The 15,640-nt window shown below is 37.8% G+C and overlaps 1 protein-coding gene across 2 annotated transcripts in view; it reads left to right on the plus strand.

Moving 5' to 3' along the window:
* Window positions 1-15,640, plus strand: part of LOC118200636 (protein fem-1 homolog A-like) — a 59,319-nt gene that overhangs the window by 36,150 nt on the left and 7,529 nt on the right. For both annotated transcript variants that reach the window (XM_035372599.2, XM_085826996.1), the window contains exon 3: window positions 14,715-15,048. In XM_035372599.2, the coding sequence (XP_035228490.1) occupies window positions 14,715-15,048 (334 nt within the window). The remainder of the gene's footprint in view (window positions 1-14,714; window positions 15,049-15,640) is intronic.

A 15,640-nucleotide genomic window follows, 5' to 3' on the forward strand; every position in this document is an offset into this window, starting at 1 on the left:
TGGATTGCGACTCTAGGTAGTCTGACTGCTGGCAGTTTTGTTTTGGCAAATTGTTCGCCTTGCGTGCTTTCTAGTGTCTTTGTGAGGTGGGTGAGATCCTCTTTGGTGGTGCAGTCAACAGCAATCCCCTCCTTCTGGATATTTCTAACTGAGTGTATTTTTACACCTAGTGATGGGAGAGGGAATTTGGCGTTCAAGTGTTCCTTTAGTACTTCCCTTGTGGCGTTCGAGTCTTCTTTTGGGTAAATAAGGAGTGTGTGTTTCGTAGAATGTGATGCCACTTGCGCGTAGGAACGCTCGATAACCAGAGCTGCTGCTGGGTGTATTGTTGGTTGAGGTGGAGAGTAGAAGAGTCCTGAATCAGTATTAACACCTGTGTTGGTTTTAGCTGGAGGTGGAGTGGCAGCAGGTCCTCTGGTGGCTAGAGTCCGGAAGGCCTCTAAAATGGCCAATAGTTTCTTTCTTTGCTCTGTCGGTAACAGGTACTTGTTACTTTTTGTACTGGTGCCAATGTCTTTGGCTTTCTCGTAGAGTGTATTAATTTTTTGTTCGTAATTAAGACTTTCAGTTACTACGATTGTTGCTGCGTCGAATTTGCAAAGGCGCACTGACGCTTCTGCATCAGGTTTAGTGCTGGTTTGTGCTGGAAGGAATATGGGTGATGATGAAGTTGAGTATAGCAATCAAGGGGTATTTTGGTGTATTTACCAGTGTAGAAATGCCACTACATAAGTTGCATGTAAGTTGTATGAGTATACATAAGCACTGCTCAATCAGGATAGTGGGAATACTCTGCTCAATCTGGGAAAGTGACAAGTAATGCAAGTAATACTCTGCTCAATCAAATATGACAGGTAACACACTGCTCAATTAAAACAGTAGCAGTAGAGCTGTACACTTCTTAATTAGTAAAGATCAATTAAAAGTCTATGGGCCGTATAATAAAGGTATAGAACATGATATCACACAGAATACAAGCACTGAAACTATTCTCTGTATAAAAATTAAATCAATCAAATTATTATTAGCTAGAAGTATATAACACAAAATATCAGCATAAATACTTAATTAGCTAAATTATTGTAAGCCAGAATTATATAATTATACAACACATTAGGGGGAAAACTTGATTAATTAAATTTTTGTAAGCTAGAAATACATTACACAAGATACTAGCACTTACTGATATATAAACACTCACAGATATAAGTATGGTTAAATGTATAAAACAGGAAAATATACAAGATACGATCACTGAATCAAATATGACTGAATTAAATATGACAAATACTCTGCTCAATCAAATATGACAGGTAACACACTGCTCAATTAATAAAATAGCAGTAGCGCTGTACACTGCTTAATTAGTAAAGATCAATGAATAAGTCTATGGGCCCCATAATAAATGTACAGAACATGATATCACACAGAATACAAGCGCTGAAACTATTCTCTGTATAAAAACTAAATCAATTAAATTATTATTATTTGCTAGAAGTATATAACACAAAATATCAGCATAAATACTTAATTAGTTAAATTATTGTAAGCCGCCTACCTCGAATTTCTTCGCGTTAAATCCTGGCTTTTCAGTCATGAACTCACTAATTTTCTTCGTCCATTCTTCATCTCCACAAATCAAAAAAGTACGTATCCAAATGATCAGAAGGTTGTTGATGCGTGTTCCTTGATCTATTGCACCAAGATATTTTACTGTACATTTATTTACAATTTATTTACAAGTCGTATGCCACCTGGCATGTTTACAAGCGTTATGCCTCCTGGCATGTACATGATAGACATATTCTGCCACCTGGCACGTGAATTGATACATCATACTAGTTTTCTGCCACCTGACAGATACGATGCAATTACCTCAATTAGCGGTAATACGCCCGACATTTTGGCGTGTCCGCTTCCCTTACGTTCTGTAACGCAACTAACTTTTTGTGCGGTGCGCCCTCTGGGCACAAATCACCGCAATCACCGAGGAGGCCAAAACACCATAATTATATAAATATACAACGCACATTAAGAGGAAAAAAGTTAATTAATTAATTAATTATTATTATTATTATTTAAGCTAGAAATATATTACACCAGATACTAGCACTTACTGATATATAAACACTCACAAATATAAGTATAGTTAAATGTATAAAACAGGAAAATATACAAGATACGATCACTGAAACGAATCCTTGCAAAACTGCTAATATTTAGGTGGGTGGTATACAGGATTAAGGAATGAATACGCAACTAATTTACCTGCTCCTAATTGAACGCACAAAATCATAAGTTTTAAACAGCTAGTATTACCCTGATGCTATTTAGGTGACTGCTATTGTGTAAATGTAATGCAATCTTAATTATTGCTCGTAGGATTATCGGATATTTTGTTTACCGGATAATTAAAACAATCCTACCTTGATTGCAGGGCTTCTTCTGCGCTTCCTTTGTTCTCTATGAAGTAAACACAATAATATTTATTAAGCACTAATAGTGCTGAGTACTACACACACACACGCTGTAGAACACTGTATTCGCACAACACTATCATTATATCACTAATTAGCTCACACTACTTACGTTAATTGTTGGTTTCAGCTGAGAAAACCGAAGTTTAAAGAACTAACGAGAAAAGTTATAGAAAACGTACAATCCGGCGGACTTTTCCAAATTCTGAGTCTTAAGTTCCTGATTCATACTGCTACGTCACACTGCTATGTGAATTGCTCTTTTCAGCTGGGAAATCCTTGGTCGTTTATCTTCTATGTATTTAATCTGTTGAATTAGGTAATCCAAAAGCAAAAGCACAACACAATTAGAACAGATCACTATAACGCACTAATGAGCACTACACTGTAAGAACTGATGTCAACACACTCACCATGATACACACTACGCTGTGAGAACTGATGTAACACACTAAGATGAATTAGCGAACCACTAGTCAGAATTTCATCAGATAAAGAAACTTGGATCCGTCTCGATGAGCAGAGATCAAAGATGCTAACCCTCTCTTGGTACACTAATTAGTTCTACTATTAACACTGTGTATAAAAACGCCCACTTCTCTATTTTTGAAGCATTCTTTGCGGTCACTCCGTAGCGAATTCCGTTGGGGAGGGGGAGACGAGTGCAACGGCCTTTTGCTCAAAGTCAGAGTTCACAATCGCATTCCACACCGTGTGTAAAATCAGAAATGTAATAATATTAAATTCCCTAATTAATAGAACGACTTGAGCTTGGTCTTAAAATGCTCCTGGAAAGCTTACACATCCGATGGTAAAAGTTACTTGAAGATCCAATGAGCGGCGGCTCATATAGAACGGTGGAAAGTTGTAGCTTGCGTAATTACAATACTTTTGCCATTTCAGAGTTTTGAACAATCTGAAAATTCATACATCATTTTCTATCAATCTCTCTATCACAAATCTGGTATCTTTTTAATCCTTAGATCTTCCTCTTAACGATAATGTGAAATTTGTATGCTTTAGCACAATATTTCCGCAAGAGGAGCAGGCAAGAAGCGGAGCGATAAAAAACGCGTGCGTCTCCTCAGAAGGTTGAGGGGTCTCATGGTCGCCCTTGGGACAGTTTCCTCCCTTTTGAACTCTCAGATCTAGCGAAGGAAATCCTGCGAACTATTTTAGGGCTGGTGTTGACGTTGTGTGATAGGCCCTGCATATTTGAAGTAGCTGCTGTCTCTGAAATGAGGACAGGGATTTTCTCATGTGAAAGGTAATTTGACCACCCCAGATTGTCGTTTCGTATGTGATTACTCTTTCTGTAACGGTTCTATGCCGAATTTTTAACAACTTAGACGCGATATCTCATTTAAGTGAAGTCATAAGTCTCATGTTGTTCCTTAGGATGCTAATTCAAGTCCCAAGATTCCTGACGTGTGGCATTCAGGAAACTCTGTTGTATAGTATTAGCCTAAGATATTTCGATTAGGGGAAACAGTTTACCTGTATCCGCTTTAACGCTTGGGTTGCGTCTTCGCTGTCTGCTGCGTCCTGTGTAAAGCTTCTGTGTTGAAATCTGAAGCTTATGTATCCGGTCCCATTTAGAGAATAAAGTTTATGCCTATGATTGAAGTTTTCTGTACCGAAATTAGAAGTTGATGTGCTCTACCCCTTAGAAGAATAGATCGAGATCTGAGCTCTCATTTCGAGGTTGTTCCTTCCTGCCGCAGCTAGCATAAAATCATCCGCGTAGGCTATAATTCGAGCATAGTCTACGGTCTCGAACCGAAGAAATGTCGAGTTTGCTACTATATTCTACAACAGGGTTGGTCCTAGGCATGACCCCTGTGAGCATTGTGGGTATAGATCCCACTGTCTGATGATGATATTTCTACACTTCGATCGTGAAGGTACGAGTGAAGGATGGTAATAATGGCTGTGGGACAAGACATATTGTGCATCAAATTTATTACCTCTGCCCACCAAAGATAATCAAAGGATCCCTAGATGTCAGTGGCTATTGCCAGTGAGTGCAAGTCATCCTTTGTACAGTTGAATAGTGGCCATTAATTTTTTATGGCATTCTCGGTTGAGTTGGCTGCTCTGAATCCATATTCGTTGTGATGCAGGACCTTGGTCCTTTGCAGAAAGAATTTAAATCTGGAAAGAATTACTCTTTCCAGTACCTTTCTGAAAGCTGGCAGTACACAGACTGGTCTGTAAAATGAAGGAACTACCGCAGTTTTGCTAGAATTTAAACGCCACCTGTAAGTAACGCCACCTGTGTTAAATTCCTCTTTTTAGGAAAGTGCTGATAGCTGAAAATGACCGCAAAGAGTAACTCTGGGAGTTCCCGGTGGATCTATCTAATAACGATATTGTCAATAATCATCCAGTCCTGGAGCTTTTTTGGGTGCAAAATTACTCATGGTGTTATTCACTTCCGTTTGCGTAGGAGGTGGTTTGTCTTTTCTAGTAACGTGGTGAAATTTCTTATATGTCTTTGTCTCTTCCTGTTGCTCCTCCTGATCATCATCAGCGAAAACTGTATTTATGATCTGACAGATTACATCGACGTTGGGATGAGGCAGTGCTAATCATCACACTCGTAAGGTTCGTGAGACGAAAACCTTCGTTACATCTTATCTTTTGGGCAGGTCCAAAGGCTTCTTTGATATTACTACATAAGGCTCTCCGTGAGGCTAGTTTGGCTTGTTTACTTTTTGTATTATATAAAGCTCTGACTTTGTTTTATGTTATCATTTTGAGTTGTCGTAGCTTTGGATTTGAGTTGTCGTAGCTTTGGATTGTGCTGTTCTGCAAAGTGCCTGCACTCTGCTGCTTTCTCTGTTTAAGCTCTGGTGTCCATAGGAGATGGATTGTCTTGCCTGCAAAGATTTCTAACGATATGCTTTGTGAGCAGCCTGCACTATTTTTATAACTAGTGAGTCGTACAGATTACCTAAGTTTCTGTCATGAAATCCTTGATAAGGTTCTCTAAATGCGTTAGAATGTGTTTCTGTAAAACCGAATGTCCTCCAAATGCCGTCTTGAATCTTTTCTTTATTATATAGTCTATAGGAGTATCCAGCCTGTTATAAATTAATTTAAGTTATAATTTTGTATCAATGAGTGATCTGCGTCATTCACTATCCAATTTTGTATGCACGGGGATGTGTTGGGAGTAGATATTGTCAGATCTGGCCATCCTCGAGCTCTGTATGTTTCAAAAGTAGGCAGTGAGTCCTGAGCGTTGATGACAATGAAATCAAGGTTCGTAGCGGTCCTTATAAGTGCTTATAAGTCCTTATATTTGAAAATAAAATATAAAGCCCTTATAGGTGTTTCCTTTTTCTTTAAAGCCCTTATTTTTTTATTTTTAGTGCTTATTTTTTGCTTTTAGTGTTTTTTTTTTTTTTTTTTTTTTTTAATGAACGCGCATTTTTTTCCGTACCAAAGCCGAAACTAATTAAACAACTTTTCTTCCTTATATGCAACGTCAGATGGTGAATCATACTCCCGGAAATTGCTTTTCCCCTTTTCTCTGCATTAACGTAACCTGTGGTGCGTGCTCCGCGTGGTCAGTTCATATTCCTGTTTATTATGATCTTTATGCTTATATTATGAGCATATGAATGAATATTTATAATAATATAGTTGCAGTAACTGCTGAAGTATAGATAAACTTCCAAAAATGGATAAAATGGATGTTTTTACGCAAATTACCTTTCTAAGGAATAATATTCGGAATGGCTTAAATAAAAGAAAAGTAATAGAATAGTCAAAATAATTTTTTTCCCCCAATACATTATACAGTACGGAGGTTGGGAGTTTCTCCCCTTTCTCCGCAAAATCTCTAAAATTGAAACAGCGGTCTTTTTTTTTTTTTTTTTTTTTTTTTTTTTCCGTCACTGCCCAATCTGGATTGAATAGGACTAAAAGTTTTTGCGGTCCACCCAGCCTAAGCGAAGATTGATTCTATTCTGGCAATTTAACGCAGTCTGTTGAAAATTAGAATCAGAAACATCCCAGATTAGTAAAGCTCTTTCTTTTCCTTGACTCAGTTCTTTATTCTCCGAATACCGGCTGCTGTTGATTCCGATTGCGTAATATCACATGTGGAAGAATTACGCCGCACGTATTGCGCAATAAAGTTTGCGGTATTTTGCAGAGATAATTAATTTTGATGTTCAGTCCGAGATTTGTTTATGAACACTTAAAAGAGTTTTACTATGCTTTCTAAGCAGAATATTTCTCAGTTCCGTTGGTCTATTTTTATATGATGCACATATCGAAATGTCAAAATCAATTATTTAGCCGAGAAATCTAAAGAACGGCTACAATCTCCCCCACTCCTCTTTTTCCAGTTACCATCCCGAATATTCGGCAATTTCCGAATATGCGGGTTAGTTAAGCTTTTACTGTTAAAGGATGACTGCATGAAGCAATTTCCCGTCTTCTGATTTCAGAAATGTGCCTCTTTTTTTCTTAATTTACTTTGCTTAGAATATATGTTAAGGGAAAACTGTTATGCAATGAAAATTTATAAAATGTTCAGAATTTTGATTTAAGTTAAATTATTTAAATATTAATATGAGTGGGGAAATAAATTGTATTTATTATTAGGTGCCGAACGAATACAATTAATATGGCTTATTATTATTATTTATTTTCTATATTTTGAACTGAAATTACAATGCTCATTCTCTTAATAAATATTGCATTGCTCATATTTTAAATTACAAGTCTAACTTTTCTTTTAAGGTTATGCAGTTGTATATAATGTAATTAGACAGGTGCTTATTTTTTCCTTAAAATGTGCTTGAAAAGTGCTTATAGGTGCTTATTTTTTTTTTACTAAACTGTGGCTACGAACCCTGTGAAATGCTTACCGTTTACGAATTCTAGTACCGCAACTCCCCTTCGGCTCTCCGAGTCAGCTCCCCATAGTTGACTAGTGGCATTAAAGTCTCCAGCTGTGATGCAATGTGATCGCTTAGCTAGAAGGTTAAAATTAAGTTCTAAAAGGAAAGATATATCTTCGCTTGGGTGTAGGATACACAGAAATAATATCAATGCTACAACTGATAGTGTTATGTCGTGAAGCAAAAACAATTTCACTTTACACCTGACTGCCACTGGCTCCGACATAGCAATGTGAATACTCTACATCTAAAATTTTAAAACACCATTCCAGAATTTTAAATGTTTATTTAATAGAATTCTATTCATATATTTGCAAGTTATATACAATAAACAAAATTTGAACTTATCTGCACCAGCGTGAATAAGCCTGGCATAATATTCTGAACTCGACGCAACTTTAGGAGGAAAAATACCGCAAATTCAAACACAAGGTTTCATCCTTTCCAACGCAGCTAATTTTCTAAATATATTTTACTAATATCCGCAGCGGGACAAAGGATTCATTTCATTCACCCAAAACTCAAACCTTTTAGCGCAATAGTATCGCAAAGGAAACATCGACTGAAAATCAAAATATTAAAATCTATAGAATATCATCCGCTGTTGCCATTCCAGCACTGCCAAGTTTTTCTTCCTGCAGCTGTTGCCAGATTTATCCTCGCTGTATGATGAGAGGTACAACATCCTCCCACCCTGATTTTCTCAAAATCAGACATTGCACAAAGTTTTCTAACATTGCGAATAAAACAAAACAGTACTATGTATTAGTTTAGAAAACACATAAAAGAAACTCGGTTAACATACAATATATATGACAGATCATACTAAAATGAGATCAATAAAGAATAAACTTCTAATTAAAGTCATTGCTTAAGAAAAGAGGATATAAGTCCATAACGTCTATATTGTACATTATTTCTATGAGCATGTCCTTGGTTTTAAGAGTCTACCGTATCTAGATCTTTTTTCAGTTGCCAGAGTTATCACAGGATCACTGGTAGTTGAAACTTCTAGTGGATACATTTTTTTGATTGGTCTTACCAAATACCCACTGCTTGTTTTTACCTGTACCACTCTGGTAGCCCCATCTCTGCTACTGAATATTTTTACAATTTTACCCATTGGCCACATTACACGTTTTTTATTGTCTAGTTCTATGAGGACTACATCCCCACCTTTAGGTTTTAACATGAAGCGCTTGCCTTCTGCACTAGTTGAGCCAGATATTCCTTGCGGAAGCGACTTCTCAGTTCTTGTCTCAACGTATTGCAGTAATTTACACGCACATTCAGTTTCTGGGAATCGATGTAATCCAGATCTGGTACCCCCACTTGTTTTATGTCTTGCAAAAACAGGGAAGGTGTCAGAGGTACGAGCTCTTTCGAATCATCATAGATGTACGTTAAAGGACGTTTGTTTAATGTGGATTCAACATCACACAGGGCGGTCAGTAACTCCTCGAAATTCACCGACGATCTCCCTAGAATTCGCACGAGAAGAGTCTTGGTGGAACGAACTAAGCGCTCCCTTCATCCCCCCCCACCACGCAGCCGTAGGGGGGTGAATTTCCATTTTATTGGAAAACACTCGTTTTCTGTGATTTTTCTCCAATCCAGGCATCTCAGAGCATTGTCTGCTCCGGTAAAATTGGTTCCGTTATCTGAATACACGGTCGCAGGACGGCCTCGTCTGGCAATGAACCGTCTCAGAGCCTGTAGAAACGTTTCGGTACTCAGAGAGGTGACAGGCTCCAGGTGAATTGCCCGGTATACGGCGCAGGTGAACAAGACGATCCAAGCTTTACTCTTTGGTCTCAGAAGTAAAGGTCCACAAAGATCGACTCCAGTTGTTTCAAAGACTGCCGAATCTCTTATTCTGTCAAGGGGTAACTGGATCGGAGGTGTAGATAAAGCCTTAGCGGTAAATCTCTTACATACTACACATCGACTTACGCAAGATCTTATATTACGTTTCGACGAAATGATCCAGTATCGCTCTCTTAACTTAGCAGCTAATATCTGCACTCCCGCATGACAGTTCTTTTCTTGATAGTCTCTTATGAGGCATTCAGTTAAGTAATGCTTGGACGGAAGCAACAGGGGATAAAGGAAGCAGAATTCATCATCACGTTCAATGATTTTAGTTTTAACTCTGAGGACTTCGTCGTTGTCTCTCACTACCAATAATCCATGGACGGAATCTCCTTTCTCTTGAAAGTGCTTCCTTTGCTCTAAACTCCACAAAAATGTTTCGGCGTTAGTTTTTTCTTCTACTGTTAAGGTATCCGAAGAATACGAGGGCTTCTTTAGGAGTTTATTAGTAAAGCGTAGAACCCAGCAGAATACTCGAACTATTTTATAAAACTCGAAAAACGTTTGTACCACTCAGAATCTTCTAATTTTATACTCAAATTGACAATCACTCCCTTCTTAATTTCTGCTGCAACAGAATTTTCGTCTAGAGTAAACTCAAAGTCTGGCCATTCTTTCGGAGAGCTTTTCAGAAATTCGGGGCCCTCCCACCAATTGCATTGCCGCAAATGTTCAGGCGTACAGCCACGAGATGCCACATCTGCCGAATTCAATTTCCCAGGGATATGTCTCCAAAATTCCTGCTTCGAGAGTTTCCGAATCTCCTTTACTCTATTATTCCCAAATACTCTCCAGTTTTCCTCTCGTTGTATCCAGCTAAGAGCCACAGTAGCGTCTGTCCAGTAATATATCGGGACATCGACTAAGCACAGGGTTTCAACAGTATACCTTGCCAAACGTGCACCTAGAACACAGGCTAGCAACTCCAAACGCGGAATAGTTATCTTCTTTAAGGGCGATACGCGTGATTTTGCTATGACGAATTTCACGAAAACTCTGTCTTCTTCCTTACTTCGTAAGTAAATGACAGCTGCATAAGCGGCTTGACTGGCATCGCAAAAGACGTGTAGAGTCCATGAATCCTTAATTCCATGACCCATGCGACGAGGTAATTTAAGGCGGGAAAGACTTGGCAACCTTTCGTACCATCTCTCAAATCTTGTTTGAAGTTCATCTGGTAATGGCTTATCCCAGTTCGATTTTGTTGCCCAAGCCTCTTGAAGAATTAATTTCGCAGGTAATATGACGGGCACAAAGAAACCTAGCGGGTCAAAACCAGCATGGATTAGTGACAATAGTCTCCTTTTTGACAAGTCTGTTTTAACGATTTCTCTTTGGACGGATGTTGTAAGGCTGTCATCTCGTCGATCCCACTGCAAGCCTAGAACTGCGGAGACTGGATCACTATCTTCAGCTCCTAGCTCTTGATCACCATATTGATTAAAAGTCCACATTCGAAGATTCATTTTGGCTTCTGCCATAATAGTAATCAACTGGTTCATAAAAAACTTTAGCTCTTCGTTATCATCGACTGACGAGACACAATTGTCAACATAAAATGATTTGGCAAGTTTATTCGCAACAGCTTTGAATTCGGGTGAAACGTGGGACAAATGAAATAAAATCACAGCTGCCAATAAATAGGGGCTACTAGTTAACCCCAAAACAACCCTCTTGTGACGAAACACTTCAATTCTATTATTTACCCACCACAAAAACTTTAAGTAATTTTGATCCTCACCCTCTACCTCAATCTGTAAAAAGGCCCGCCTAATATCGGATATTACACCAATTGCCTTTTCCCTAACCCGCATTAGAATGGCTGAGATTTCTTCTACAAGGTTTGGACCTTTTATCAAACAATCATTTAGCGAAAGCAAACCAACGACTTTGCTCGACGCATCGAATACAGGCCTAATCTTGGTAGTGAGGCTACCTAATTTTATTACTGGATGGTGTGGTAAATAATGCCCTCCGTCATTCTTTACTGATTTGGGGACAATTTCTATGACATCTTCCGCTAACCATCCGTTAAATACTGTACTAATCAAATTTATTTAATTTTCTCAATTTTCTCGTAGTAGCAAAGAGCCTCTTTTCTGCAATATGCCAGTTAGAGGGAATATCAGGAGGGAATTTTAGAGCCCAAGGTAAACTCACGCAATATCTACCATCTGCGGTTCTGCGAAGGCTCCTAAGAAATTGCTTTTTCGCTGCTTGATCTTCTGCGACCCTGGAAATGCTTTGCGCATCATCTGCAATGCCGATAGTTTCTAACTTCCACATAAATGAAGGTTTCATGTCTTGAATAAGAAGATTAGTTACTAACATAGATGGAGTACCTTCAAAACTTTGGATAATCGTTCCTTTCGATTCCCCTACAGCGTCCATCCCAGTTTAGTATTTATGGCTGTCAAACCACCCTCAAGCTGAATTACTTCACCAGTAAGTATTTGCCCATAAATATCACTTCCTATGAGGATTTCTATTTCCGGGTGACCCTCACCGACATCTGAAATCCAAATTCTGTGTCTTTTTAATTCCTTCAATAACGGTCCTTTAGGTATGCGTGGTATGCCTCCACAAATGGTATTTTGATCCAGAAAACTAAATTGGTACACTTGGTTTTTCCCAACCGGGCTTAGACCTATAGAATATCTCTTGTGAATTTTTGACTCAGTCCTTGTTCCGCCAAATAACGCGTGAGTTAAAGTGTCAGAGGAAGTGCTTTTCAGATCTAAAGCTTTAACTGTGGATTGTAAAACGTAAGATCGTTGGGATCCACAATCCAAGAGGCACCTGACCACCTTCTTTACAGTGCCTACAACTATTTCAACCATTAACGTCATAAGAGGGACTTCATTCATACATAAGGGAGAGGACATTGTACTTTGTACCATTACTGACTCGTTTCGTTTTTCCTTATTGTCAGCATTGTTTTTTGATACCTCCGGGCATAAAATTATATGGTGAGATCGCCTACACAAATAGCATTGAATAAACTGTGGACACTTCTTCGCAAAAAGCCCTGGTTTACACAGCAGAGGCAGCATTTTAATTCTCTTAATTTGTCTAATCTTTCCTTTAATCTCATCGATCGAGCTGTAAAACATTCTTTGATTTCGTGAGATTCTCCGCAAAAAACACATTTTTGTTCTTTGACAGCTTCTAGACTTGCTGCGCTAGCGATTGGTTTTTGGTCTTAACTTTTACATCTTTAGAATGCTCATTGCGCGAAGTAGAAGAAATTTCAAATCCAGACCTGGCTAGTTTAACTCTCTGCTCTCCTTCGACCTCTTTACGCAAAAATTCCAGGAGATTTGTGAGACGTGATCCTTCTTTACTGAACAAAACGCTTCTCTGCCATACTCGAAGCATCTCAGCAGACAAACAAGACTTGACCATGGGATATAACCAGGAAACATTAGTATCCAGGGCTAAGCCTAAAGACTCTAGAGATCTGAGATGGGATTCAATTTTGTCAAACATTGACACTAGCGGCAACCGATCCTTCCTTTGTGAGCGTACATTTTGGATAATTAATTTTAACAATTCCCTCACATATATCTCAGTTAAAATTTCCTTGTTTCCAAAACGCTCCTCAAACGCAGAAATGGCTTTCGGGTAATTTTCAGCCGTTAAAGGATAACTATCTATCAACTCACTAGCCCGAGTTCCGGGTAACATTGATTGAGCTAAATAATGGAATTTGTCAACGTCATTAAGCTCCTTATCCTCATGGATCTTTTTAAATTGACCCCAAAATGTAAGGTAACTTAATAATTGTCCATCGAATTTTTTAATTTGAATTCTCGGCAACTTGTACCGTTTTTCATTAGAGCTACTATCCGTGTTAGAACTCGTATTGACACTACGGTCAACCGCATTATCTATATTCTCTTTCACCCGACGATTAAGCGTGATAAACTCATCTAAATATTCTTCGCAGCCTATGACTTCTGTTTCCAGATCATCTTCAGCGGCTTTTCCCTTAATCATTGAATCTAGTATTTCTGAATCGCAAGATCTCAACTCAGCAATTCTCATCTGCAACTTCAAAATTTTGTCTTTCAATACATCTCTATCCGCTCGAACATCTTTACAAAGTTCGGTTTTTAGAATCTTAGCCGTCCTAGTAAAAGCACTGCGTGCCTTTACTAGGACTTTACTAGCGTGCCGTTGCACGCTTTTTCTTCAACATATCAACATCCATTTTTATCTTTAAATGCAGACCAGCTTAAAACTCAAAATCTGTAATGTTATCCTCAATCCGACAAATCGTCAAAAACGTCTTTACTCAACAATTCCAAAAATATAACTCAATATAATAAAAATGAATAACAATATGTCATAACATTCATAATACAGCAAAACAAAATTGTTTTGAATATCACAGCAGAAGATTTAACGCATAACCTTTTCTATGCTTACACTGCAGACGATTTAGCGCATAGCATTTCGATTGAAAATTGAAACTAATTCGAATGCAAATACGAAATTCAACATTGCAGACGATAAAACGCATTACGTTTCCAAATAACACATAAATTAATATTTACTTCTACAATAATATAATATAACAAACACAATACTTTCTCAACTATATTAATATAATAATCCTAACACATTCGAATCAGGATCGCAATCCCGGCTGGCTCGCCATTTTGTTATGTCGTGAAGCAAAAACAATTTTACTTTACACCTGACTGCCACTGGCTCCGACATAGCAATGTGAATACTCTACATCTAAAATTTTAAAACACCATTCCAGAATTTTAAATGTTTATTTAATAGAATTCTATTCATATATTTACAAGTTATACACAATAAACAAAATTTGAACTTATCTGCACCAGCGTGAATAAGCCTGGCATAATATTCTGAACTCGACGCAACTTTAGGAGGAAAAATACATGCAGAATGGATCCTTGCATGGCTTTGAAGAGGCGAAATTTTATTGCGGCATTTCCTGTACCTGGAGATGTCTCTATAGATGGGTCCGTGGAAGGCGAATTTAGATAATTAGTCCAGTCGACTTGTGCCTGGTTAAGTAGTAAGAGAACTGACAGCATTATTCAGGCTATTATGCCTTGTGCGCTGAAATTGACGTCTAGCTGCTTTAATTGTTTAACAAATTTCTGTTTGTGATACATCGGCTAAATTAAATTACTGCGGAACTGGTGGGCGGTGAGCAAAATTTTATTGCCTATGAAGTGGGCGGTAGGTATAAAAAGGATGACTGCCGCTGGTCTGTAGCTATGACATTCCCTAAGACGGGTCAAGCCGTTAATTTTTCTGATCCCGTATTCAATGCAATTTTTTCATGTAAATTTGAAGTTTATTTTTTATATAAAAAATTTTAATCCACCCTATAAATGTTAAAAATATTATGTAACTTATGTCAACGTTATTGCACCTATTTTATATTTAAATCCTTTTCATACAGGTAGGTTCTGTGGTAATAGCTGACGAAACTCTTGAAGGTGTTTTCCCGATGTGGTGTGCTGCAGCTGCTGGACACTTAAATGTAGTTAGAGCTCTCCATTTATTCAAAGCATCGCTCAATAGCACCACGAAAGCTAATTCCACTCCTTTACGTGCAGCTTGCTATCATGGACACGAAAGCATAGTAAAATATCTTGTACAAAATGGTGCTGATATTGAAATTGCAAACAAGTACGGACACACACCCCTCATGATTTCTTGTCGTAGAGGTCATTATGAAATTGCAAGATTCTTAGTGTACAATGGAGCCAATCTGAATAGAAAGACTTTGAAAGGTCTGTAACATTCTTGCTTTGTTTAATTTCTTTTTTATTCGCTATCTTACGTCTTCCTTAAGCAGTAATTCCTTAAGCAACCCTTTTCATGTCCTTAAATTCTTGATTACATTTTCCCCATTTCTTTTTCATCATAAACAATAGAATTCCATCATAAACAATAGAAATTCTTTTAAATTTCGTACATTACTGATTTTTATCATGAACAACGTAATAATTAATCTTTTGAAATATGCGTGAACATGTAGAATTTCAATGTGTCTTGATGACAAAATTATGGATTATTCATGTGATTGAGAGTAAGAATAAGAAGATTATGTATAAAATAACGTAATAATCAGTCTTACGAAACATGTTTGAACGTGTAGAATTTAATTGTGTATTGGATTATTCGTGTGATTTAAAATAAGGATAACATGATTATTATCAAGTTGAAAATTAGAATCCATTTTCTAGCGAGTTGTCTTTTTCAGCTGGATAGGCTACCAGTATACAGTCACACCTCGCACTAATGGACACTCACGATACCAAAACATTTGCCCTTTATCGGAAAATATTCATGAAAAGTAAGAGAAGTGTCTGGGAATGAATA

Source organism: Stegodyphus dumicola, chromosome 11 (genome assembly GCF_044657685.1).
Source record: "Stegodyphus dumicola isolate Sdum_Otavi_A_Nest chromosome 11, ASM4465768v1".
In the NCBI taxonomy this organism is placed as follows: Eukaryota; Metazoa; Arthropoda; class Arachnida; order Araneae; family Eresidae; genus Stegodyphus; species Stegodyphus dumicola.